Source organism: Drosophila sulfurigaster, chromosome 2R (genome assembly GCF_023558435.1).
Source record: "Drosophila sulfurigaster albostrigata strain 15112-1811.04 chromosome 2R, ASM2355843v2, whole genome shotgun sequence".
NCBI classification, from domain to species: domain Eukaryota; kingdom Metazoa; phylum Arthropoda; class Insecta; order Diptera; family Drosophilidae; genus Drosophila; species Drosophila sulfurigaster.
The window spans coordinates 27674485-27701861 of NC_084882.1; the positions used below are offsets into that span (position 1 = coordinate 27674485).

At 40.4% G+C, this 27377-nt stretch overlaps 3 protein-coding genes across 5 annotated transcripts; 1 reads left to right on the top strand and 2 right to left on the bottom strand.

The window, feature by feature from the left end:
- Positions 1–94: 94 nt before the first annotated feature.
- LOC133836012 (glutamine--fructose-6-phosphate aminotransferase [isomerizing] 1) lies at positions 95–2810 on the bottom strand. Its single transcript, XM_062266268.1, has one exon. It carries the CDS (start codon positions 2389–2391, stop codon positions 349–351), a length of 2043 nt encoding a protein of 680 aa, XP_062122252.1. The 5' UTR covers positions 2392–2810; the 3' UTR covers positions 95–348.
- Positions 2811–3289: 479 nt separating this feature from the next.
- LOC133836009 (la-related protein 1) lies at positions 3290–27377 on the top strand. Of its 3 annotated transcripts, none has more exons than XM_062266260.1 (7): positions 3290–3784; positions 4792–5825; positions 19948–20272; positions 20423–20490; positions 20565–21670; positions 22055–22898; positions 23395–23580. In XM_062266260.1, the coding sequence occupies exons 2-7, from the start codon at positions 4983–4985 to the stop codon at positions 23440–23442; spliced, it is 3234 nt and encodes a 1077-aa protein (XP_062122244.1). In that variant the 5' UTR covers positions 3290–3784; positions 4792–4982; the 3' UTR covers positions 23443–23580. The 3 variants fall into 3 exon arrangements, with proteins under 3 accessions (XP_062122244.1, XP_062122241.1, XP_062122242.1); XM_062266257.1 differs by adding an exon at positions 24575–27377 and having other exon boundaries at positions 3291–3784; positions 22055–24504; XM_062266258.1 differs by lacking the exons at positions 3290–3784; positions 4792–5825 and adding exons at positions 8447–8473; positions 24575–27377 and having other exon boundaries at positions 22055–24504.
- On the bottom strand, positions 13470–14469 carry LOC133836014 (uncharacterized). Its single transcript, XM_062266275.1, has 3 exons — positions 14179–14469; positions 13800–14117; positions 13470–13739 (listed from the first exon to the last, which is right to left on the bottom strand). Exons 1-3 carry the CDS (start codon positions 14347–14349, stop codon positions 13590–13592), a joined length of 639 nt encoding a protein of 212 aa, XP_062122259.1. The 5' UTR covers positions 14350–14469; the 3' UTR covers positions 13470–13589.

Here is a 27377-nt window from a genome sequence, read left to right on the forward strand (position 1 = left end):
TTTGCAAAGTGTGGCATCGCCGTGCAAATCTGAATAAATCAAGTGCGGCAATTTCAAATTAGAAATTCTGCTCGAAATAAATTAGCCTTCTATCTTTTGGGAATAATAATGTTTATTAGAACTACGTAAATACACAAATTTTAATAACTTTTTAAACACACGAAATTGGGTGTCGACAAATAACAAAACAAAATGACAAAGAGTATGTGAGGGAAAACAATTGAAATCCAAAAATGGTAGCAACTTACAACTACTCGAAAATATATAGTATTTCATTAAAAAAATACAATCGAAAGACGGTCAGTAAAATGGAATTCTTGAGGCTGTGCTTCTTGGCAGTTGCTTCAACTACTCAACGGTCACGGATTTGGCCAAATTACGCGGACAATCGACATCGCAGCCACGCAAGACAGCGATGTGGTAGGACAACAGTTGCAAGGGAATGACCGTCAATATGCCCTGCAGACAGTCCACAGTGCGTGGTATTTGCAGCGAGCGTGTGGAGAATGCCATCGTCTCCTCGTCACCCTCCTCGCAGATGAGTATTGGACGTCCCTTCCTCGATGTCACCTGTTGCAAGGCGTTCATGCACTTGATGTAAACCGGATCACGCAACACAATCATCAGCACCGGCATCTCATCATCCACCAGAGCCAGGGGACCATGTTTCAACTCGCCAGCCAAGATGCCCTCACTGTGCATATAGGTCAGCTCCTTCACCTTCAATGCGCCCTCCAAGCAGGTGGCAAAATTGAAGCCACGTCCCATGATCAGCAGCGATTTGTGCTTATACAGCTCCTTGGCCAGCTCCTGTACTTGGCTATTCAGTTGGAGCACGGTGCGAATGTGCTGATCCAGCTGCGCCAAGCCAGCGATGATCTCCTGACGTCGTTGCTGCAGTGACAAACGATCTTCGGACATGACCAGAGCGAACATCACAAGCGAAATGAATTGTGAGGTGTAGGCTTTAGTGGAGGCGACTCCAATCTCTGGCCCGGCATTGATGTGCACACCGCAGTGGGATTCACGACAGATGCTGCTGCCCACGGTGTTGGTGATGCCCACAATCAACGCTCCACGTTGCTTGCAATAACGCAAAGCCATCAAAGTGTCCGCCGTCTCGCCGGATTGTGAGATGAAGAAGCAAACATCATCGCGATAAATGGGCGTATTGCGATCGAGGAAATCCGAAGCCAACTCCACCATCACGGGCAGTTCGGTAAGCTCCTCGAGCAGCTGTCGAGTGGCCACAGCGCTGTGATACGAAGTGCCACAAGCGATGAGCATGAGACGCCTGCAACGCTTGATTTCCGGGATATATTCCTTGATGCCGCCGAGGACAACCGATTGGGTATCGAAGCGGACGCGTCCACGCATCGTATTGACCACGGATTCGGGTTGCTCGAAGATCTCTTTGAGCATGAAGTAATCGTAGTTGCCCTTCATGATCTGTTGTATCTCCATCTTCAGTGTAATGATCTCCCTGGCATGCGGATCATCTGAGGATTTGTTCAAGCGATGTATGCTGAGTGTGCCATCGCGTTTCACGGCCGCCACATCGTCATCCTCCAGGTAGATGACACGATTCGTGTGCTCAATCACCGCCGAGGCATCCGAAGCAAAGAAATACTCGACTTCCTTATGCTCCAACGGCTGAAACTCGGCGCTAACTTCGCCACTTCCACCCGGCAGCACATGGAACTGCTGCTGGCCATGTGGACGATGCGCCTTGGTGTAGAGTATGGGCACATGATCGGTGGCCAGCTTAGTCTTGGCCTTGATGCCCACCAGTAGCGGAGAACCACGACGCGAGGCAACGCATTCCCCAGGGAAATGTGTGGACTTCAAAGCGACAGCAAAAGCGCCTTCCAGCTGCTGGATTGCTTGCTCGACAAGCTCACCGAAGCTATAGCCGGGATGTGATTGCCACAGATGATGCACCAGCTTGGCAATCACTTCCGTGTCCGTATCGGACTCAAAGATGTAGCCACGTTTCTCCAGCAGCGTCTTCACATCCTTGTAGTTGGTAATGATGCCATTGTGGACGACCACAAAGGAGTTGTCCACATCGGAGCGTTGGGGATGCGAGTTGACCTCGCTGGGCACACCGTGTGTGGCCCATCGGGTGTGTGCAATGCCAATGTGTACGTCCACGGGCTGCGAGTAATCCTCACCCTGACACACCTCGGCTATAGCATCCTCGAGGATTTTCACTTTTCCGGTGCGTTTCACTAGCAGAATATCGTCGACTTCGTTGGGTGCATCGATGGCCAGGCCCGTGGAATCGTAGCCTCGGTACTCGAGACGCTTCAGACCCTGGACGAGCAGTTCTAAAATCTGCTGACGCGATTTGGGCGTCAAATAGTTGAGATAAGCAAAGATGCCGCACATGATGTTAGAGATGAAGATTTCTTATTTGCTTTACTTTGGGCCACGTCGACGTTGTGCAAACTGCGGCTTCGGCAATATAAATGCGAAATATTCACTTTTTTTCTCGCGAGTGATAAATTGGTGCCCAGCACTCACATACACTCATACACGCACACCCAGGAAATTCTTACACACGCGCACACTAATCAAAAAACGCTGAAAAAGACAGCTGATTGCGACGTGCGCAATGTAAACAAAAGTTGATGCAATGCAATTTGCTTGGTGAGTGGCACGTCAGCGTTTGCCGATTGGTTGCCGCTGTTGCATTGGCTGGGCTTTGGTTCTTTGTGTGCGCGTCTCTCCATTTAATATTAAGCGTTGCGGCGCAGCGAGAGATAAGCAAAACATTTTTTGGAAATAAAACAAACAAGTTCATGGTGATAGGTTGCGCAGCGTTGCCACAGTTGGGTTATTGTAAACGTTGCGATGTGAATGGTCTTTAATATTCTACGTTAAGTGTGACCAGATCAGTATTTTGTATATCTCAATATTCACATGTATCTCACTAGTAAAATTTATCCAATATTTAAAACATATTAACCATTATTTATGGTTAAGAAACATGAATATGTGTCTCTAAATACCTACGAATATAAACATTTAACAGTTGTAAAATGTAGTCCGTAACTTTTTCGTTTAAAAGAAATTGCTTGTAGTGCTGGGAAAATAGAAAAAACTAGAAAAATCATTAGTAATTCAAAAAGTAGCGCCCTCAAAAACGTCACTGAGAAGCATGCCATCATCACAAGTATCAGTGTTACCCTCCTATCCATCTCACCCATTGCGGAAGCGGTATATTTTGCATGTTTTGTCTTGACAAACGGTATATTTTAAATTAGAACTTGCGGTCACGCTCTTTTCGACCGCGACGGGTAAAAAACCACATGTCTTGCTCGGTATCCGAGATTTTATTATGAAATAATGCTGCAAAGTGCTGTTAAAACATAAACAAGTGCTTAACGTGTTAACTAGTAACTGATTACTATTGCAATTTGTGACAATCTGTGCGAATTATTTGCATTCGAGCTTATTCGTAACCAACAAAAAAAAACGTTCGTTCTTACCTACCAGCCCACCAGCGCGTGAGTGAGCGAGCAAGCGATAGCGAGTGAGTGTGAGTGCGAAGAGTACGAAAACCGCAAAGCAAAGCATACGAGAAATAAAAACAACAACAACACAACAGCAGCAACAACACCAACAGCAACGCGACTAACCAACGCATACGTGAAACGTTAGCAAAGCAAAGAGCAAATCAAAAAAAAAAAACTCGGTGAATTGTGTATCAATTTTTTTTGTTCTTGCTCTCGTGTGTTGTTTTTCGTATATACACATATAATTGTGATTTAGATTCGTGGTGCGTAATTTTTTGTTTATATACCATAAATATATATAATTAAATGTGCATGCGTGTGTGTGTATGTGCGAGTGTATGCGTGTGCGTAAAAGTCATTTGTTGAAATTTGAGCTTGAGAATAGTGAGTGCAGCAAGCAGCGCTGTCTGCTGAGGCTGCTGCTTCTGCTGGCTGCACAAAACAGCTGTTCGCTGCGCCAGGGATGCACACGATGCAAGCGTTGTTGTGTTGCATAACCACGCTACGCCGCATTTGTTGTTGTTTCCCTTAACCTGTTTAATAATTGCTTCTACCTGTTTAACAAATGTAGCCAGCATTCATTCATATTGCAGGCTATCTCATCAAGTTGATAATTTTTTTTGTTGGGGGTATTGCGTCGCATTCAAATTTGAGCAGTTGTAGTGTGGCCATTTTTTGAGACGAGTTGGCAGCGCCGCCACTAAGCGCTTGTTGCTTTTTGGTCTGCTGCTTCGTCTAGTGTGGGGGGCATTTGTAGCTACAACAACTGGTGCTGCTCTGCTGCTGCTTGCTTCGCCGCCGCGCCTTAACCTCACTTGTGGTGGCTGCATAATATTATACTTCAGTTTTTTAGTTGCTATACTCGCCACACTCACTATCAATTTATTGTGCTTCATTAGAGGCGTTTATAATGCACCGTTTGCTGTGTGCATAGTGACAACAACAAATCAACAAATATTATTAAACGAAAAAGAGCGTGCAAATCGGGGGATATCGAAATATTATACAAATATTGTTATATACGCGATATTTTGTGGCACGGGACAGCAAGGGGGACGAAGGCGAATACTATGGCACATTGCTAGTGCATAAAATGTAAGCCGAATGCAGTTTTTTGTTATTGCTCTTCTTTAAAAGGTCGAGGTGCAAAAAGTTGTCTGGCATTAAAAGCGTGTGTGTATGTGTGTGTGTGTGTGTGTGTGCATGTAAAAACAATAACAACAACTTGCATCTTGTGACTTACAACATTGGTCTCTCTGTCTCTTTACAGTTACTCGTTGCATACGCTCGTTTTTGTATTATTTTGTGTGGCAAGGAAGCACCAAAGAGTTTCCCCATCCAACAAACCCGCAACGTGCAACGCAGAGGAGGCGCGACAATCTGGAGTAGCGGCAACTTGAGTTGCCTGCTCGAGCAAGAACAACAACAACCCAACTAGCAAACGAAACAAGGCTAGCGAAGATGTCAAGCAGCAAGGAGGATGCCTCAGCTGCCACAGCTGCTTCAGCTGCTGTTGCTGCCCCAACTGCTGCCGCTGCCACCGCCGCCGCAGCTGCTGCTGCTGCTGCCGCTGCCACTGCATCGTATGCCAATGTTGTGCAGAATTTGGACAGCAAGAAGCAAGCGGCCGTTGACAATAAGGAGAATCAACCGAATTTGAAGACATTGAAATCATGGAGCGAGGAAACTGCTGCAGCCGAAGCTGCCACTGCCGCCGCCGCTGAAGATGCCCCCAATGTGGGCGAGAAACGTGCGGCTGCTGGTGGCGATAACACCGCGGAGAATTCATCGGAAATGGACGATAACAATGACTTTTTGCCGGTGCTCTCGCATCATCGACGCGATCGCAAAAAGGCTCGCAAGGATAAAACGATCACTGGTCGTGAATCGTATCGCGACAAGCAGCAGCAGCAACAACAGCAACAACAACATCAGCAATCAGGTGCCGGAAATGGAGCCAGTGGCTCGGGTCCAGGACAGGGACAAAAGCAACGTCGTGGCGGTGACGGCGAGGGACGTAAACAAAGCGTTCGCTCACGTCCTGGCCGCGGCAATAGTCCACGCAAAAATCCTGCCCCATCCGGTGGCAACAACAAGAACCACAAGGAACGCAAGTCTGATGATACCTCACCCAGCGCCAGTCTCGAGGCAGCCACAAGCAGCGGCAACGAAGCCAAGTCCGACACTGATCCTCAATCAGCTGCCCCAGCTGGAGCCTCGACTGCAGCAGCAGCCGGCGGAGCAGCAGCCCCGCAGCCAAAGCGCTTTGTAGCAGCGCCGCCGCCAAAGGTTAACGCTTGGAAGGTGAGTGATCGTATATAGTAGTATCTATTTCTTTTCCATTGGGGAAGAGCGGGAATAGTCCAACTATTACTTAGTGGAATTGAGAATCCTCCATACAAATGTCACAAATAAAAAGTTTTCCCCGTTCTGTGAGTTTCTCAAATTACAATAAACAAAAATGCATGATTTATAGTCGTGTCATGATTATGATAGGTTGTCACTACATAATTATACAGCGACAATTTAATCTATTGCTAAGTAATTTTATTGATTTCGAATATTAGTCAGAGTAACTCATTAAAAACTAGCCAGATTTAACGTAAAAAATAGCTGAATAGGCAACGCTGAATGAAACACGTTTGTTTTCTGTGCGAATGGGGAAAGCAATCGTTATCGATAAGTTATCGCAGTCAGGCTGAAACACGTTTCTTATGCGCACTTTGGATAGGCCAACAAAGATTTTCGTATGACGAAATGTTGTGGACTAGGCGACGATGTTGTTTTTGTTTTGTTTGTTTGTTGATCTGCTGTCTGTTGTTGGTAAACAAATGTGCGTAGAATGGCGTATACGCAACAAATGCCACAAAGCATAACAGCTGATAAACACAAGTGCACAAGGCAGACGACGACAACAACAATGTGGGGAGTGGAAAACACGTTATATTGTTTTTAGTAATCATAACAAATGCCTACTGTGATTTCTTTTGTTTGTTATCTGTTTTTTTTTCGACTGCATTCTCATAGTGAATACAATTTATTGCTTCTGTTGCATTCGCATTGCATAATATTTGAATAGAAACAATTAGTCAAAACAAAGCGAAAGGCAGACACAAAAAGAATTAACAAACAAACGAATTATTTGTTGGCATTTATTTTGCTGTAGCTCGTTTTGTTATTCTATTTTATTATTTTTGGGTTGGTATTATGCAATACAAGAGAGAGAGAGAGAGAGAATAAATGAAGCCATCGTCACCGGCGAAAAAGTTCACCTAAAACACGCCCACAACAACAACAAGAAGAAGAACAACCACCACAAGGAAAACAACAACAACAAGAACATCATCAATCGGTTGTTGTCTTTTGCTCTTTGCGTTCACATTCGGCGATTGTTTATTACGCCTTTTGCTCTCATTACGCGATTAAATTCGCGTCTATGTTTTCGATCTGTATTCGTCTCGAAATTAATTGGATTTTCGCGTTGTTGATGTTATTTTCTGATGTTCTCTTCCACATTTATCATCGCACACACAGCAGCGATGAGAGGAAAAAGTAAAATTGTACAGTTAAAAATAAATGTCAAGGTCAGCAGAGACAGCGGCAGCGCTCACTGTGTCTGCTGCTACCGCTGCCTCTGTTGACAGCGACGTCAACGTCAGCATTTGCCGTTAGTTCCACGTTGTGGTTGTTGTTGTTTATCAAAAACGAAAACGAGAGGAAAAAGCAAACAGCAATTTTGTGTGTGTAAAAGAATAAGTAATGAAAGTGCAGACTGAAAAGTAGAAGCAAAAAAGCATCTTGAGAGGTGTGGCACATTTGAAGATAAAACATTTTCCCATTCCCATGAAGTTAATTATCCTTATCTCTTTTTCAATTTAATGTACAGTTTCTCCAAATATCCCAATTGGGAGTTGTTGACAAATTGTTTAAGCTTCCCTCGCTTGGCCTACATTATGCAAATTAGACTAATTAGGCAGCAAGAAGAAGCTTCTTTCGAAATTCAATTTGCTCTGTTGCCGAGGTGAACAGCTGCAACAACAACAACAACAATGATAATAAAATCAACTCTCGCTTTTAGCTTCCGTTTGTTATTGTTTTTGCCTGTCTGTGGGCTTTTGTCTGTTGTCACACAAGTTTCGACTTGTCTGTTCTTGTCTCTGTTTTTAACTACCACAGTCGACGTCGTCGCTGCACCGCAACGCAGCGAATTGTATCGCAATTCCACATCGCAGCGAAATCGCAGCGAATTCAAATCCAGTTGACGTGTGACTTTTCAGACGTTCGCAACGTGCGCGACAAAGAAATTTACTACTATTTATGTTTTGTGTACCTAGTCATTTTATAATTTCGGAACCTGCAAAATAAAACAACTTAATATTTCTATACTTGATAAATGAAATGAGATAACAAAAAGCATTTAGAGCAAATGAAAGTCCGTTAGCAGCACGTGTCTTTTGATTGTCGTAAACTCACCACACTTGCTGTGCTGTGGTGAATTCTGAATTCGCCGTGTTGTGCCGTGAATAATAAATGGAAATTAGAATGTTCGACCGACGCGAAATATAAACGTGGAATCTTAAACCCGATATTGCATACGTATAAACATATTCACATACATATACAAACACACATGCATTGTATGTATGTATGTATGTGCTGTACAAGTACTTGTTGATATCAACAACGTGTTACTCTCCCCATCTCTTTCGCTCTCACTCTCTCGTTGCTTCTCTGCCGGTTCTCGTGTTGTTTTCATACTCATTACGAATTTCATACCGTGGCAGTACCTTGCTTTGACTGAGTTGTATTTTGTGTTGCGTTGTGAGTATGAGTGTATATGGTAATAAAGAACGGCCATAAATCTGGGAGCGATTACGACAACACAACGCGTAATAATAATAACACTTGCGACAAGAATAACCAGATACAACAACACAAACATGAAAACGAAAGTAAATATGCAATCAACTTAACTGTTTACCAATTAAGCAATTTTTTATTAGTCACTTCAGTGGGCAGTCATTAGATTATAACTTGACGCCAACCAGAAATCCATATATAGAATTTCCACTTTATTTTTAGAAAATTCCCAATTGAATTGTGTTCAAATGTATGAACTTTAATCCTTAATCCTCCACAAATGCAAAGTAGAATTTAGTTATAAATTGTGTTCTCATAAACGGCATCCAGTTCGTTTCTAATAGATATTCTCCACTAGGCAATGGAAGTTTAACCATCGATGGTGTTACATGAAGATTCTTCATGAAAATCGTACCCTAAGAAAAGTTGTAAATAAGTTAAATTGCTAAAAAATAATTCAATAATATTAACTTACATTGTAAGGACAGTTTTGAAAAAGGTTTGTAACATCTTTTGTTAATGTATATATTAAATTTATGTAGGGAATATTGCGCTTTCGCATATATTCACACAGATCAAAGGTTATGTTTATAAGAAATGGCTTGTATCCATTTGCTTTTTTCAAGACTTGTGTGTTAACATAAAATACATCTATTGGATCCAAAATAGTTACATTTAAATCAAAAGTGATCATATTTCGTTTAAGAACTCGTAACCGACACTCCTGAACCTTAGCCAATGATTTATTTAGACTCTCACAGATTACGTTTGTAAATTTTAAGGTGGATGCATTCTACAAAAATGAATTTTTAAAACAATTGGTACTTTTTACAATCGAAGGATCTCACCAAACATGTTAAGATCACTAAAACTAGAGCCACGGTGAATAATTTCAGTCGGAGGTTCATGACGGTCATCGATAAACTATTTTCATTTAATAATTCATTCTGAATATAGTGATTTATTTGTCTGATGAGTTGCTATTACATTTTATAAATAACAATGGTTCCATATTAATTCGTCTAGAGCCTATGGGGCATAAATTATAAACATATTATACGGTTCATTAATAAGAAAACTATTTATGAAACAATCTTCTCTAACTAAATGAAAAAAAAAAATATTTGTTTTATAAATATTTCATTTTTGAGGTTTTAAAGTTTTCTGCTTTAATCCTCCTCAAATGCAAAGTAGAATTTAGTTACAAATTGTGTTCTCATTAACGGCATCCAGTTAGTTTCTAATAGATATTCCCCGCTCGGCAATGGAAGTTTAATCATCGATGGTGCTACATGAAGATTCTTCATGAAAATCGTACCCTAAGAAAAGTTGTAAATAAGTTAAATTGCTAAAAATAATTCAATTAAATTTACTTACATTGTAAGGACAGTTTTGAAAAAGGTTTGTAACACCTTTTGTTAATCTATACAGTAAATTAATGTAGGGAATATTGCGTTTTCGCATATATTCACACCCATCAAAAGTTATGTTCATTAGAAATGGCTTGTATTCATTTGCCTTTTTCAAGACTTGTGTATTAACGTAGAAATCATCTATTGGATGCAAAATAGTTGCATTTAAATTGAAAGTAATCATATTTCGTCTGAAAACTCGTAACCGACGCTCCTCAAATTGAACCAATGATTTATTGAGAGACTCACAGATTACGTTTGTGAACTTCAGGGTGGATGCATTCTGCAAAAATATAATTATTTTTAAACATTGGTAGTTTTTTCTTACATATGAATGATCTCACAAATCCTGAAGAAAGTAATAACGGTAGAGCCGCAGCGAATAATTTTAGTCGTAGCTTCATGATGGTCGTCGGTAAACTATCTTCATTTAATAAATCATTCAGAATATAGTGATTTAATTGTCTGACGAGTTGCTATACATTACGTATAAATAACAATAGTTTGATAATATTCCATTTAGAGCCTATGGGAAATAAATTATAAACATATTAGACGGAACATTAATAAGTCTTCTATTTGTCAAATATTGTACACTATCGAAATGACAACAAATTTATTTGTTTTGGTAAATACCTTATTTTCGAAGAATTTAAATGTTCAACTTTAATCTTCTACAAATGCAAAGTATAATTTAGTTACAAATTGTGTTCTCATAAACGGCATCCAGTTAGTTTCTAATAGATATTCTCCACTAGGCAATGGAAGTTTAACCATCGATGGTGTTACATGAAGATTCTTCATGAAAATCGTACCCTATGAGAAGGTATACATAAGTTAAATTGCTACAAATAATTCAATTAAATTAACTTACATTGTAAGGACAGTTTTGAAAAAGGTTTGTAACATCTTTTGTTAATGTATATATTAAATTAATATAGGGATTATTGCGACTTCGCTGATATTCACACCAATCGAAGGTTATGTTTATTAGCCATGGCTTGTATCCATTTGCTTTTTTCAAGACTTTTGTGTTAACATAAAATACATCTATGGGATGCAAAATAGTTGCATTTAAATTAAAAGTGATCATATTTCGTTTAAGAACTCGTAACCGACACTCCTGAACCTTAACCAATGATTTATTTAGACTCTCACAGATTACATTTGTGAATTTCAAGGCAGACGCATTCTACAAAAATGTATTTTTAAAACAATCGTGAATTCTTACAATCGAAGGATCTTACCAAATATGTTAAAAGCACTAAAGGAAGAGCCACGGTGAATAATTTAACTCGGATGTTCATGATGGTCGACAGTAAACTATTTGGATTTCATATTCGTTTAGAATTGTGTTTTAGATTTCTGATGAGTGGCAAATACATTTTATAAACTACAATTATTCGATAATAATTAATCAATATTAAATAGGGTACACATTAAAACAAGTAAGAAAGTTACAGTCGAGTGTGCTCGACTGTGAGATACCCGCTACCCATTTTTAATAAAGGCAAAATATTGCAGTATCATTTCCAATATATACCGAAAATACTAAAAAAAAAAATACTAAAAATATACCAAATGGTATGTTTTGTATATCGATATAGTACACCATTCAAAATATACCATAAACGGCACAATGTGCCAGATTGTCGGTCAAAGCAACTCAAATTCGTAGCTCTAGCTTTAAAATTACACTTGTTATTCGATTTTTTGATTTGCGGGGGCGGAAGTAGGCGTGGCAAAAATTTGAAACAAACTTGATCTGCGTGCAAACATAACATATGCTGTCGAAAAAATTATAGCTCTATCTCTTATAGTCTCTGAGATCTACAGTGGTTCACAGCTTATTTCAACCACCACCAACCGACAACTTTGAGTTAGTGTACTGGCCAAACTAGAAGAGGTATTAACTTTATTTAAACGCAGGATTTTAGTTTAATGTTTTAATATACAAGATACTTTTTCATTTATCCTCTAATTTTTGTTTACTATATAAAATTATTGAAAAACAAAAATGCCAAAAAAAAGTACCACAGCTTATTTCAACCAGCAACTTTGCAGCTGTGCGAAGATCAGTTTCCTAGGAAAATAACTGGTCTTTATGGATCTATTGCTTTGTATATAGTATTTTCAATACATAGAAGTTAGATTTTCGACATTTTAAGCTTTAGATCTCGAAATACACGCGTATTTTACAAAATGGGTCCGTGAACCACAATTGAGAAGGAAAATGACGTCATAGCTCCTTTAAAGAATGGATTTTCCCGTCCAAAATTTATGAATTGCTGCATCTGAGTGTTTCGACTGTGCAAATAATCATTTCATTGTTTTTTTCGGGAATGTATAGTGCATGAGAAGGGCAAAAATGTACCCAATGCATTTTTTAATGAGACCGACGCGTGTTATATTGTCCGGAAAATCGGGAAAATTCAAAATTTTCGCCACCAAAATTTGCCAGTGTTATAGAGGAGGAATTGAGTAAGGCGTGCCACCCAGAATCAATTCGAGAGTACTTCGGGAAAGTAACCTTAATGACAGTACAAGACGCAAGAAACCGTTTATAAGGCACGCGAATCAAAAAGGCTCCTTTGAAATTTGTCAAGGAGCATGTGGGAAAGGATAAAAACTTTTGGAACTTAATCATATTTGTGGACGAGTCCAAAATCAACATTTTGGCTTGGTTGAGCTCCATATGTCGGTCAGAATCCAAATTCCGGGCTTCAAAAGATAAATTTAAAGCCTACAGTCACGCATTACGGTGGTAGCGTCGTGGTTTGGGCCTGTATGTCCACAGCCGTAGTCGGAAAACTCAATTTTATTGACGCGACCATTGACTAGACTCAATACCTAGAGGTACTGAATGTCAATTTGATCCAAAGTGCAGATAAACTGGGCATTAAGGATGATTTCCGCTTCTACCAAGACAATGACCCTAGGCTTAAGGCAGGAATTGGCCAAGATTGGCTAATGTGCAACTGTCGTCATGTCATGAAACCATCAGCTCAGTAACCTGACATAAATGTTGTAAAAAATTTTTGGGCCATTTTGGACCAGAACATCGGAAAAAGGCCAATTTCCAACAAATCTAACCTTAAAACGGCTTTAGTGGAAGAATGGGACAAAATTAGGCCCTATATCACAAAAAATTGGTGGAATCTATTCCAAACTGTCTGGAAGGAGCTAATAACCAAGAAGGAGGTCATACGAAATTCTAAATACACAGTTTAACATATTTATATTTAGTTATTTTCAGCTGGTTGAAATAAGCTGTGGTACTTTTTTTTGGCATTTTTTTGTTTTTCAATAATTTTATATAGTAAACAAAAATTAGAGGATAAATGAAAAAGTATCTTGTATATTAAAACATTAAACTAAAATCCTGCGTTTAAATAAAATTAATACCTCTTTTAGTTTGGCCAGTACACTAACTCAAAGTTGTCGGTTGGTGGTGGTTGAAATAAGCTGTGAACCACTGTAGGTGTTCATACGGACAGACGGACAGACACACAGACGGACAGACGGACATGGCTATATCGTCTCGGCTGGTGACGCTGATCAAGAATATATATACTTTATAGAGTCGGAGATGCCTCCTTCTACCTGTTACATACATTTCCTGCCGGAACAAAGTTATAATACCCTTCTAGCCTATGGGTAGCGGGTATAATAAAAACATTAGACGAACTATAAATAAGTCAATTATGTGATGGAAATTGCTCACTATCTAAATGACAATAACAAATTTATTTGTTTTGGTAAATACTTTATTTTCGAAGAATTTAAATGTTCAGCTTTAATCTTCTACAAATGCAAAATAGAATTTAGTTATAAATTGTGTTCTCATAAACGGCATCCAGTTAGTTTCTAATAGATAGTCTCCGCTCGGCAATGGAAGTTTAATCATCGATGGTGTTACATGAAGATTCTTCATGAAAATCGTACCCTATGAAGAAGACGTTTTATTAAATCAATTGTTGACAATTATTGAATTACATCAACTCACGTAGAAGGGACACTTGTGAAAAAGGTTTGTAACATCTTTTGTTAATGTATATATTAAATTAATGTAGGGATTATTGCGACTTCGCTGATACTCACACCCATCAAAGGTTATGTTCATTAGAAATGGCTTATATCCATTTGCTTTCTTCAAGACTTGTGTATTAACGTAGACAACATTTACTGGATGCAAAATCGTTGCATTTAAATTGAAAGTGATCATATTTCGTCTGAAAACTCGTAACCGGCACTCTTCAAACCGAACCAATGATTTATTGAGAGACTGACAGATTACGTTCGTGAATTTCAGGGTGGATGCATTCTGCAACAAAATGATTATATTTAAACAATGATAGCTTTTTCTTACATGTGAATGATCTCACAAATCCTGATGAAAGTAATAATGGTAGAGCCACGGTGAATAATTTCAGTCGGAGGTTCATGACGATCGACGGTAAACTATTTGAATTTCTAATTCGTTTAGAATGGTATTTGAGTTGTCTAATGAGTTGCTGTTGCATTTTATGAATAATCTCGATTCGATAATAATTCATCTAGATCAAATTGGGTATAAATTAAAAACGTATTAGACTTATTTGTCGAATATTGAGCACCAACGAAATCACAAATACATTTACTTTGCCTGGACAGATCACATTATTGAGTTTTAGTATTGAAAACATTTTAGTATTGAGAAAATATACCGAAAATACTAAAATTATACCAAACGATATGTTTGGTATATCGGTATAGTACACCATTCAAAATATACCATAGACAGCACAATGCATCAGATTGTCGACCAAAGCAACTAAGAGCCCTAGTAAGTAGGCGTTTTCGCCCATACAAAAGTATTTCAAAAATTTGAAACAAACTTGATCTGCGTGCAAACACAACAAATGCTGTCGAAAAAAGTATCTATCTATCTCATATAGTCTCTGAGATGCAGTGTTTCATACGGACGGACGGACAGACGGACATGGCTAGATCTCGGCTGTTGACGCTGATCAAGAATATATATACTTTATAGGGTCGGAGATGCCTCCTTCTACCTGTTACATACATTTCCTGCCGGCACAATGTTATAATACCCTTTTACCCTATGGGTAGCGGGTATAAAAATACAGTAGAATATTGATAATCGATCATTTAAAATAATGACATCATTTCGAATAAATTAAAGCTAAAATTAGTTTTAATTTTGAAGTTAATGGCACATTATTTATGTGTAAGAGATAATAGAACGTATTAATAATTTTATCACAGTTGAATTCACTGGATGTGCTCTTCTTTGTTGAAATTGTTCTTATACATTTCGTTTGTGGAATTTTCTTTCTTCTCGATCATTATTTCTTAAGCATTCATGTCATTGGCATTCACAAAATTTTCCATGTTTTGTCTTTTCCTGGATCTTAAGACTGCAGATTATGATGAAAATTGAGAAATCCTTGATACTATATGTTAGACGAAATGCGTAAAAAATCTGATATAATGTATTGCGTATATCTTTTGTTGCATTATATAACGTCGTAGTATTCCTAGCAAAGCTGCATTATCTCAGGTCATTAATCCGTGTTCTGATAACGATTGTTATATGAATTTATTGTACAAGTACATAGTAAATATTGATTTAATGTGAATGAAATTAAATTGAATAATGAACTTACGTAATTGCAGTAATTTTGTAATAGTTGTAGTAGTTGACATGCTTTACTAACTACACCAATTAAATATAGCGAATATTAAATGGATACTTGAATTAAATACTGTAATAATGTACTTTAACTTATCATTTGATCGGTTGTCTGTTCAATAAGTATATAAACCAGATTGTCATCCGATCTAGACAGCTGTGCTGCATGAAATAGTTTACTATTATAGATAAGATTGTATTACTTTATAAACATTTCAAATTCTCATAAATATCGCTGCGTAGTTTTGTGGCTTTATGTAGATAAAAAGGCAAGCAAAGAATATAAAATATTCATTGAAAATTCCTATTATATGAATGCACATCAAAATGTTTGCACTTTTGGTGTTATGTTGTCAAGTCATCAGTTGTAATTATCGTTCGAATTTGAATTAATTACACTGTTAATTGCACAAATTATTAACACCTTTCTGTTAAAAACTGAAGCATATTTACAATTGTGTTAACTGAGAATCATTCATTTCCCCCTAGAGCGCGGCGATAACAACTTGGTTTGCTTCGGTTCTTGCCTTGAGATAGGCAAGGTACGCAGTTGGGTGTGTTTATAAAGACCCCCGCAGCAAAACATAAACAACTTACTTATACTTACCCTCCCACACACACACAAACACAAACACACACACACACACCCTCATTACCCCCACTCTGAAGCACTTTGGAGTCGTCGCCTTCAGTTGGCTCCATTTGGTCATTGTTGTTGTCATTGTCCAATCCAATAAAAATACTAAAAATAGCTAAAAGTAAAATGAAAAATACTCATAAATTTGTTTACGCTCAAGTATTGACCTCTTTGTACCCTGTACTCGGAGTTTCAAAAAGGAGTATGCAACTTTGTAAAGATAAAAGTATAAATCTTGAAAATATACTATATAAAAATACTAAAGGTATGATCAAATACTAAACAAGCACTGTTTTCTTGTACTTAAAGTTAAGTAAGAGGTATCTTTCAGCCTTTTTTTTTTTGTAAATAGCAATTGTGTTCATTAGTTGTCGGCATTCTTATTTGCCATTTAATTGATAAGGCATGTTTTGTACTTTTTGAAGCCGTTGTCCGGGCTGTGCGAGCATGTTTGCAATTCAGTTGAAAAACCTGCTTAGCTAGTCAGGGGCCAAGCCCCCCCTCGCAGTCAATAAGTCGGGAGGTATGTAAAGTCTCGAGTCGTTCATTTGATTATGAGCACGTTGTCTTGAACTCACAGTTGATGTTGTTATTGTTGCTCAAATTCTGCTTAGTTACGAGTATTTTTTTATTTTACATAACGACTTTTGCGGCCGGCATCGTCATCTTTTGCCCGCATTGCAATCTATTTCAATTTTCTGAAACGTAGAAAGACTCAACTGGTGTGATTACGGTCTGAAGAGAGAGAGAGAGAGAGAAGCCGTAGCAGGGGAGTACGGCAAATAGACTAAAAAAAGTACGAAAAGAGAATGTGGGTCTTTTTGCACGTTTTTTGCGGCTTTTTATTTACTTTTTATACGATTTCATTTGCAAGACAAGACCTGCCTCGGGTTCGCACCCGATGTTCTTGATTCTAATGTCAAGCGAAAAAAGCCGTCGACGTTGACTGCGAAACGTTGCTAACTGTTGGGGGGACATTTAAAAATGTTATTTTGCTTGGGATTCGCCTCAGTTGTCTTTCAGCGATCGTTCGTTGTGGAACTAAACAAATGTTTAGAACTGAGAACTGAAAATTTCCAATTCCAATAGATATATCTATTCTGTGACTCCAAAGTGTTACAACAACAATAGCAAACGTAACTTTATTGCGTATTACTATTTGCTGCAATCCAAGTGAATAAATCGAAAGGCAAGTTCAAGTTTTGGTTTGCAAAAAAAATATTCTCAAGGTTCTTTCGATTTGATTCGTGACTTGTGATGAGTTTATAGAAATGTAAATCGACTTGTTATATGTTAAATGCATACATTCTCTTATATGATTAATGGGTTAGCGAGTTTTTTGCTATGCAAATGATGTGAAAGCCTTTGCTAATGGACTACTGCCAGAAACTCTTAAAATAACTTTGTTGTTTTGACAAGATACTAAAGACCCCGCTGGATTAAATCAGCCTATACTATAGGACGGCGTTATCATGAGTAATATTTAGTCTAAATAAACAAAGAACCTTTATTGTCATAAAGAGTTCTTTATATTATAAATATAGTTGAAGTTAATGATTCACCAGTTTCATGCCCTTGAGGAATGTTTTCAAAAACTAGATCAATTTTATTTTTAATTTTGTAAAATATACGTTTCTTAAATTTATCTTTAGTTGGTGACTAAATTTACAAGAAGCACATCTAAGATATTCCTAAGATAGTTCAATCTATACTATAGATTCAGATACTTGCATTTTCTTTGTTTAACAGTTCCCACTGTACTTTTTTCAATTAATGACCTTGTATTATCAAAATGACTATGTAGCTTAATGATTCCTCTAATCTGACTAAAATTGTATTTTATTTTTAAACATTTTATGGCAAATACGTCAGCTATAGGCGGCGATTGTCATGAAACAGATAAGAGGGCAATAAATAAATTTGCTTTTAGTTAACGTACTTACATAAATACTATAGTTACATGAATCAACATCACGCCCAACTCACGTGTCTACACTACAAAGGGAAAATTGTTTGCATTCCCGTAAACTTTCGTTTCGAGTGGAAAATTACTGACCCTGATACCCTTAATTTGCTGTTATGATGATGATGATGATTCATCATCGTACACCACGTTGTCAAGGGAAATCCTGCAGAGTGCAATTTTAGGGTTCTATTTTTTTTTCCTAGGAATAGAATACAATTGGAAGACATTCATTCTGAAAATGATTACGTGATGTTTGTCGCATGAGAATTTTTTGTTCTTGACAAAAGGAAACTGCGAAAAGAAGCAAAGGCGAAAACACATGTAAATAAATTAAAATTTCATACACATTTAAAATGAGAAAAACAAAATAATAAAAATACAACGCGCACAACTCGTTTTGAGTATGCAACACTTGCTCTCTTTTGCTCATTAGCTTCTCTCCCAAACTCGCTTCTCTCTCTCACTCACTCTCAGTCTCAGTCTCTTGCATGGCGAGTTTTTCCAACCACCCGCGGCTGCTGCTGCAGCGTCTGTGGCCTACGTGCCGAAAATCACATGTTGTTTGTTTTGCTGTTTTTCACATTACAGTTACAGTTACAGCATGTTTATGTTTATGTTTATTAGCGTTTTGTTTGCGTTTCGCATTAATATGCAATGCTATATCTTCAAAACAACACCTTAATTTAAACAGTCAAGCACACGAAAATACAGTAGTTATTCGATAGGATAAATATGTATGATAAAAACACAAAAAGAAGGCAAAGACTACGTGCAGTAGTCAGCACATACACATAAAACAAAACCTGTATATGGATACAGGGTGCTTCATGCTCTGTGCGCTGTGTCTCTGCACGCTGCCTTGGCCCGGCAAATTGCGTCGCCGCTCCTCTCTCATCATTGTGTTTTGCTCTCTCTCGCTTCAGTTCGTTGTGTGTCTTATGCGCGCAACCGGCGCATCGGCTGTTTTTTGTTTTTATTTTGAAATGAATTTTTTATGTACTCTCTTTGTTGTTGCTTTGTGTTAAACCAGTTGTTGTTGTTGTTGTCGCTGTTGGCTGTGGCCCTCTTTGTGCCGCGTTGTTGTTTTCATCTTTGCTGTGCTCGTTTCTGCTCACGTAGTCAACGCGTGCACAGCACAGCAATCGTCGGCAGAGCAACGACAACAACGACGTCGACGACGAGTTATTGTCGTTGGCTTGGCTGCGATGGTCGAGCACAGAATTCAACGAGCAGTTAAAGAGAACGCACGCGTTTTTACAAAGTGCTCCAGTAAAAGCTATAAATAAACTCAGCCATTTGTTTAAACAATTTGTGAGAGTGAGACAAGGCAAAAAGCATGAAAAAGATCGCCAACAACAAACACAAGAAACTGTGAAACAGCAAAACAAACAACAAAATTGTGCGAGTGTACGTGTGTGTGTGTGGTGCGATAAGATTACAAGAATAACAGAAACTAAAAACATTTTACGAGTTGCCTTTTGCGATTGATAATTAATTGGCAAGAACAGCGTGTTGTTTAATTTTAACTTGAGGTAATTTCACTTTTCACTTCAATCTGGTATACACATTATTTATAGTACGAAAAGTGGGTTAGGGACACTCCCTCTCTTTACCAAAGACTGGAGAAGTCTTTGTCCCTTGTTGTGGTTGATGTTGTTGTGGCGCATTATTTTCTAGGTTATGTTGAAGTTGGAAGCGAGCAAACTCCTAGAACTATAATAAAAAAAAAAAGAACAAGTTGAATTGATTTTCCAGTCGGGACTATGTGACGCATACTTAATTTTCAAATTGCTTAGTAGTTGTAAATGAACATAAATTAATTTTTGCTCTATTCTTGGTGTGTTATTCCCATGCAGATATCAACAAAACAAGTGGGCAGCCCAAAAGCTGGCACATCGCCATTGGACAAACGCGTCTTGCAGCCAAAGACGCAACAACAGCAGCAACAACAGCAACCTAAACAGACTGTCAGCAACAACAATAATAATCAAAACGCACAGCATAGCAATACCAGCAATCCTAGCAACAAAAAGACACAACAACAACAACAACAACAACAGCAGCAGACAGCAACACAGACAGCAATAAAAGCCACAACAACTGCCGCAGCAGCAGCAACAGCAGCCACAACAACAGCAGCAACAGCACCAGCAACAAAAAGCGACGCCGCTTCAGCAAACGGTGAGTAAAATGCTCTCAGTTCTTTCTTTCGCTCTCTCGCTCTTTGAGTATTGCTATCTCTGTCTGTCGGCGCAACTGCGTCGAACATGATGTGATTGGCCTGATTCTTACTAATTCCTAAACTTTCCATTGCCCTCCACATACACACAGTTGATGCAACTAATGCGGATGCGCTTGCCAGCTCAGTGGTAAAGGACAAAAAGAAGGTCAATCAAAAGGTAAGCATTGCATGATGGAATCCATTCTTGCATCCTTTTTCTACATTATTCCTTAATTTCTCTGCCATCTGCAGGCCAGCGACTTTAGCAACGTTGGTGAGTGGCCAACGCTTATTGGCGGCGTTTCGGGCAGTGGCAAAGCCACCGTTAACGAGACCAAGCGCAGCTCGACAAAGAGACAGCCAGCGGCCAAAGGTGCAGCAACTGCAGCAACAGTCGCCACAACAGGAGCAGCAGCAGCAGCAACAGTAGCAGCTTCAGCTAACGAAGTTAGTGCCGAGTCGAACGTTGCAGCCGCATCAGCAGCAGCAGCAGCAACAACAGTTGCAACTGCCACCAGCAGCAGCAATAGCAGCAGCAGCAACAACAATAGCCAAGGCGGCAGCAACGTTGCCACAGCCAGCACGAGTCATGATGCCAAAAGCCAGCGAGAAGGCGAGCAATCTGCTGGCAGCACAACTGTCCCAGCTCCTGGCCCCATTGCCGGCTCAGCTGCCATTAACAAGAAGATACCCAAGCACAAGTGGCGTCCACTGCCAATCGATCTGGCCAAGTCTAGCCGCCCCAAGCCCATTGGCGGTCGCTCCAATCGTCGCTATGCCGACGATGCCTACGACCAGCGTCGTCCGCCGCGCACTTACCACGAGCCACGTGTTGCACGTGGTGCAGGAGGTGCCGGTGGAGATGCCACCTCAGCCGGTGGAGCAGCCACAGAATCGTCGCGGCCACATGGCGGCGGCCGTTATGCGTACAACACACGCACATCGGCTGCTGCGTCCGAGCGCGTGGATTCCTGGCGTAGCAGCGGCCCCAGCGCCGCAGGCTACGATGACCAGCGCACGGGGGCAGCAGCAGAAGGAGGAGGTGGTGGGGCATCGGGTGCCGGGACAACAGCGTCAGGGGGCGGTGTGCGCGGTCCACGCCGATTCCGGACGCCGTATCGCGGCGGTCGGCAAGGGCGCGGTGGATTCACAAGACCGGGACCAGGTCGTCCAACTAATCGCATACCACGCCATCTGTTAGCTTCCGGCGAGTACGTCAACTATTTGCCGGCGGACGCAGCCGGCGCAGATTCATCGCAATCCTATGTGCTCATGGGCACACACTACTTTGGCAACATGCCCGCTGCGTACATTGAAATGGACGCTGCCAGCGTCAAGGAGGCCATCAAGAAGCAAGTGTAAGTACCCCCGAAGAGTCCTTCCCCATGTGTGATAGTAGTTATAATCTATATTGTAAATAAGTGTGGATGTCATGTTTAAATATACAGTGCACGCTAGATGCATAAAATTGAAGAAATGTGGTTCTAAGATGAGTAATGTTTGTATTCTTATACTATATACTGATATTGATTATATTGAATACTGATCATGTCTACTATCATGTATATTATTTATGTATACTGAAGATTCCTAATGTATCTATTACTATATAATGATTGTTACTCACTTGTTAGTGTTCACTCTTTTAAAGCCTGCACTGTATATTTCATTTGTTCTATGTTCTCAATCTTCCCGATATTAACTTTACGTCTTTGCTCGCCCAATTTTTCTTTGCCCCACAGTGAATACTATTTCAGCGCCGATAATCTTAATGGCGACTTCTTTTTGCGACGCAAAATGGATCCCGAGGGCTATATACCAGTCACACTGATCGCCTCGTTCCATCGCGTCTTGGCACTCACCACAGACGTTGCCCTTATCGTGACCGCCATCAAGGACTCGGACAAGCTGGAACTGTTCGAGGGCTACAAGGTGCGCACCAAAACAGAGCCCACCATTTGGCCCATCAGCGATGTCACCGATGAGCATGGTCACACCTTGGCCGAGCAGCTGCAACTGCAGCAAAAGGCCAAAGCTGAACAACAGTTGCTGCAACAGCAGCAGCAGCAGCAGCAACAACAGCAACCGGACCAAGAACAAAAGCCAGAAAAGCAGACTGAATCGAAAACAACAGAGGCTGTGGCAGCGGCAGTGTCCAAGGAGGATGATGTGGAGCAGCAGCAGGCAACGCCACCAGCAGCTATACTCACCGCTGGCATGGCAACAAAGCCACTGAGCAGCATACCACCGCCGCCGGTGCCAAGGAATTCACAGAATCTGGTGCCCAAGATGCTGCTGGAGAAACAGCAGCGACCAACCATATCGGGTATGAATCCGGTGAATGCCATTAGTGCGCTGACACAGCGTGTGGAGGGACAGAAGGCGGGTGCTGCTGCCGAGCTGGCCGATCATCTGAGCGGTCTGGCCGAGAGTGTGAAGCCAAAGAGCAGCTCGACGCCAGAGAAACAACTCAGGGCAGCTCAGGGCGCTGCACCATCGGGAGGAGGGGCAACTACTAATAAGGCTGGTGTTGGTGATGGGGTAGCAGCTGCTTTGGTGGCGGAGCCTGAGGGCATGTGGAAAGAGGTAAAGAGACGCTCCAAAACAAACGCTTTAAAAGAAAACGCTACTACTAAATCAATCAGCAACAACATCGACAACAACACGTCCACCACGTCAACACACCAACAACAACAACAAACGCTTTCACAAACGCTCAACAAAAATAACAACAATAATAATAGTAACAACAACAACAACAATGTTAAAAATGTCAAGTCCAACAACAACACCGTCACCGCAAACGCCACCTCGTCCACATCCACCACAAAGTCAACCACGAACAAAACCACCACAACCACCTCCACCACGCCCTCGTCCGCATCTGCATCAGCATCCGCATCCAACGCCTCATCAACAGCAATCATCACGAACAACACGTCCAACACAACCACCGCAAATGCCTCTGTCACAAATGCCACAAACAACAACAACAACAACAATAAGAACAATAATAAGAACTTAAAATCATCTGGCAACAACGCTGCTTACACGACCAACTCCCAATCCTCCTCCAAAACAGCTGCTGCTTCGTCATCCGCTCAGTGCCATGCCGAAAAGGAAGAACTAGACTTTCAATTTGACGAGGAGCTAATGGACCCCATACCCGCCACCGGACGCATCAATAACTTCACCGAAAACTTCTCCGACGACGATGAATCCGATTACGAATTCGCCGATCGTGACATCAACAAGCTGCTCATTGTCGCCCAGGTGGGACGCGCCCCCAAGCACGAGGGCTACGATCGCACCGCTGACTTCACCTCACGCACCAAAATCACTCAAGATCTGGAGAACATTATCAACGACGGTTTGGCCAACTACGAGGAGGACTTGTGGACCACCACAAACATTGTCCCCGATTATCGCACCGTCAATGTCATCTCCCAGGCGGACTTTGAGAAGCTAGCCGGTGGCAAGCGACCGGGAGCACAGCTCCTGCAACAGCAGCCACCACCGCCGCCACCCAGTTATGTGGATGATCCCGAGCACGATGCTGACGATACTCTTGTGGGTGATACGACACTCAATTCAACCTTGAACTCCACATTGAAATCGCGACGTGCTCGCTTCTATGCTGCTCCCAATTCACATTCGATTGATCCGCGCACGCCAAGGAAGCGCAAGTTGCGTCACACTGCCAATCCGCCAGTGGAGGCTCACGTCGGCTGGCTGCTGGATACGGTAGAGCATCGTCCGCGCACCACATCGATGGGCTCGTCGGCTGGCACCTCGCCAACAACGTCGTCGTATGGCTCGTTCGGTTCGTCGGTGCCGCAATCGCTGCCCGTTTTCCAGCATCCATCGCATGCGCTGCTCAAGGAGAACAACTTTACGCAACAGGCGTATCACAAGTATCATTCACGCTGCCTGAAGGAGCGTCGTCGTTTGGGCTATGGACAATCGCAGGAGATGAATACGCTGTATCGCTTCTGGTCCTTCTTCCTGCGCGAGAACTTCAACAAGAGCATGTACAATGAATTCCGAACGCTGGCGCTCGACGATGCGGGCAACGGGTTCCGTTATGGCCTCGAGTGCCTCTTCCGCTTCTTCTCGTATGGCTTGGAGAAAAAGTTCCGACCCAATGTGTATCAGGACTTCCAGGACGAGACCATTAACGACTACGAAACAGGTAAGCTAAAGTCTTAAGAGAGTTGTCTAAAGGGTATTCTAAATTAAATCCTTTCCTTCTCTTTCGTTAGGTCAATTGTATGGCCTCGAGAAGTTCTGGGCCTTCCTCAAGTACTACAAGAACGGTGAGAAATTGGAGGTGCAACCCAAGTTGGCCGAATATCTGAAGAGCTTCAAGAACATTGAAGACTTCCGCGTTGTCGAGCCCGAGATCAATGAGATGCTCCAGGGTGTTGGCAGCCTGAATCCGGGTCGTGTTCTCAACAGACATCGCAGTGTGTCCGAGAGCGATGGCACCGCTGTCATCACTTCTGGTGGTCGTCGTCTTAACACCACAATCACCAATCGCAGCGATTACGTGGGCCGTCTCCTACAGCAGCAACAGCAACAGCAGCAACAACAACAACAGCAGCAGCAACACTATCAGCATCAATACGGCGGCTATCAGCAACAGAATCGTCGTCGCACTGGCTCCTTTGGCAGCAGCACAGTACGCATACGCAGTGGTTCCCTGGGCAACAAGCCACAGGTGGCCAATCGCAATTATCAGCAGGGATCACAGCATGAGTTGCGCCGTGGCGGCAGCAACTCTGGCCTGGCGCCACACAAGCGTCAGCAGCAGCAGCAACAGCAGCACAAAGGCAAGCCACAGCCGGCGGCTCAAGTTGGAGCGCAGCTAAGTGCAGCACGTGCCTCCAACTCGGCGGCAGTCACAGCAGCACCATCGACATCAGCAGCATCGACATCAGCGGCAGCAGCAACAACAGCAACATCGTCGTCGCAACAGAAGTAATTTTGTTAACGCAACCAGAAGATTGGTTTTAGATTACTTTATATGACTCTTACGATTAGCATAGAGCGATTTGGAGTAGCATGTCCAATAGCTCTTCTCTCTTTTGTTTATTCATATTATTCTTTAGTAGTATTCGAGTCAAGCGATATGTGGGGAGATCCGTTAGCGTTAGCCTAATTAAGTTAATATTTTGAAATTTTGTTTATATATTGCAATTGCCCCTAGCGTTGGTTTTGTAGTTACGATTAATTGTTTCCGTTGTTTTTCTCCTCGACTTCTTTTACTTTATTATTTCACTTTCACTTAAAAATCTAACTGAAAACAATTTCTTATGAAATGCTCAATGTTGTTAGCACACACACACAAAAACCACAAGCAGCTCAGAACAGCAGCAACAACATCCCAAACTATATAGGCAGACTATGGGTCTGTACCCAGTGCCAATTCATTCGATTCAGTTACATTTTGTCTGCTTTCAAATATTATATTAATATTATTTTGCTATTTATCCGAATATATTTTATATATTTTCTATACAACAACATTAACAACAACAAACAAGAAGCAAATTTCCTATAATAAAGCAGCGTCAATAATTGAACGTAATGCCATGAACTGTTGTACTATATACATAACGATAACATACATAAACATATAACGATAACGATAAACATAAAGATAAAGATAACGATTTAAAAATAACCCTATTATAATTACAACCAAAACGACAAGGTAAACGAAATTAATATACAGAAACCAAATGATCTTTTGTACATTAAATGCAAGCGCAAAAGTACATTCAATCTATATATACATATATTCATATATAGAGACATATATACATATACGTATATCCACTTATATATATATCGTGTGTGGCATTGGCGCAATTGTAATGTTATGTTATTTAAGAGAGGTAGGCGATTGTTAAAACCATATATAACCTAGATCGAGGCATGCGGCGCGCCAACTGTCAGCGAATTTTATTTTTAAGCATTTACAATTTGAAACGAAATGCAAAAACTCAAAAACATTGAAGCAAAACGAAAAACACAATTGCTATGAATATGACATCCATTGACAATTTTTTCAAAATGGGCGTCTGTACTTTTCCTTAGCATTGCACACTGCCTCCCTTCAACTTCAATCCCCCTCCCCTCTTGGCCAGCCCAGCCCAGCCCACATAATAAACTCCTCCGAGCCCAGTTCAATTGGCTAACCGATTCAGCAGCATTTAACAAACAAGTTCATGTCCAAAATCGAAAATCCTTTATTTTATTCTTAAGTTATTGCACTTGTTACATTAATTTGAAAAACAAGAAAAATTCTGGAAAAAAAACTATTAAAACTATTTGAAAAAAAATGTCAAATCCAAAAAAAAGTTTAAAACTTTCGAAAATAAAAAGCAAAAAAAAAAAGATGCATACGAAACAAAAACAAAAATTTATATATAAATATAAATAAATACAAAAAGGAAATGTGTTTTGCATAGCTATTAGAATTAGTTTTAAAGATATGTGAGAAATCAAACGTAAGCTTACTACTGATAATTACCTATATACGATATACATATGACTACAAATTCGTGAAAAAAACCTAAACGACAAATATCCATGATGATGTGAAGTTTGGAAAACTGTTGATCACAATGATGATGATAATGGGCTGCAAATACAAAAAACAAAATCAATACATTTATATCGATGCCAATAGGCGAATCGAACTAACTGAAAAGAAAACTATATCCAAAAAAGAAAATCTGAAATCCATTAGCTCTCCTTTGGTTTAATTGCTTCGCGGATCGTAAACGATAAGCAACCAAAAAAAAAAAAAAAAAGTGCAAACAATGTCATTACATAAATATTTTGTGTAATTAATATATATTTTTTTTAACATTAGTTATTTGTAAATATTTTTTCTGCTTTTAAATTGTCGCCCAATTCTTCCTAACTGTAAACACACACACATACACATATACACTCACATGTAACACGTATTCTACACACAGCAATATAGAGAGCTTACCAATTATACATTTTTCAATCATCGATTTATATTGACCACATTTTTAAATACAAAAA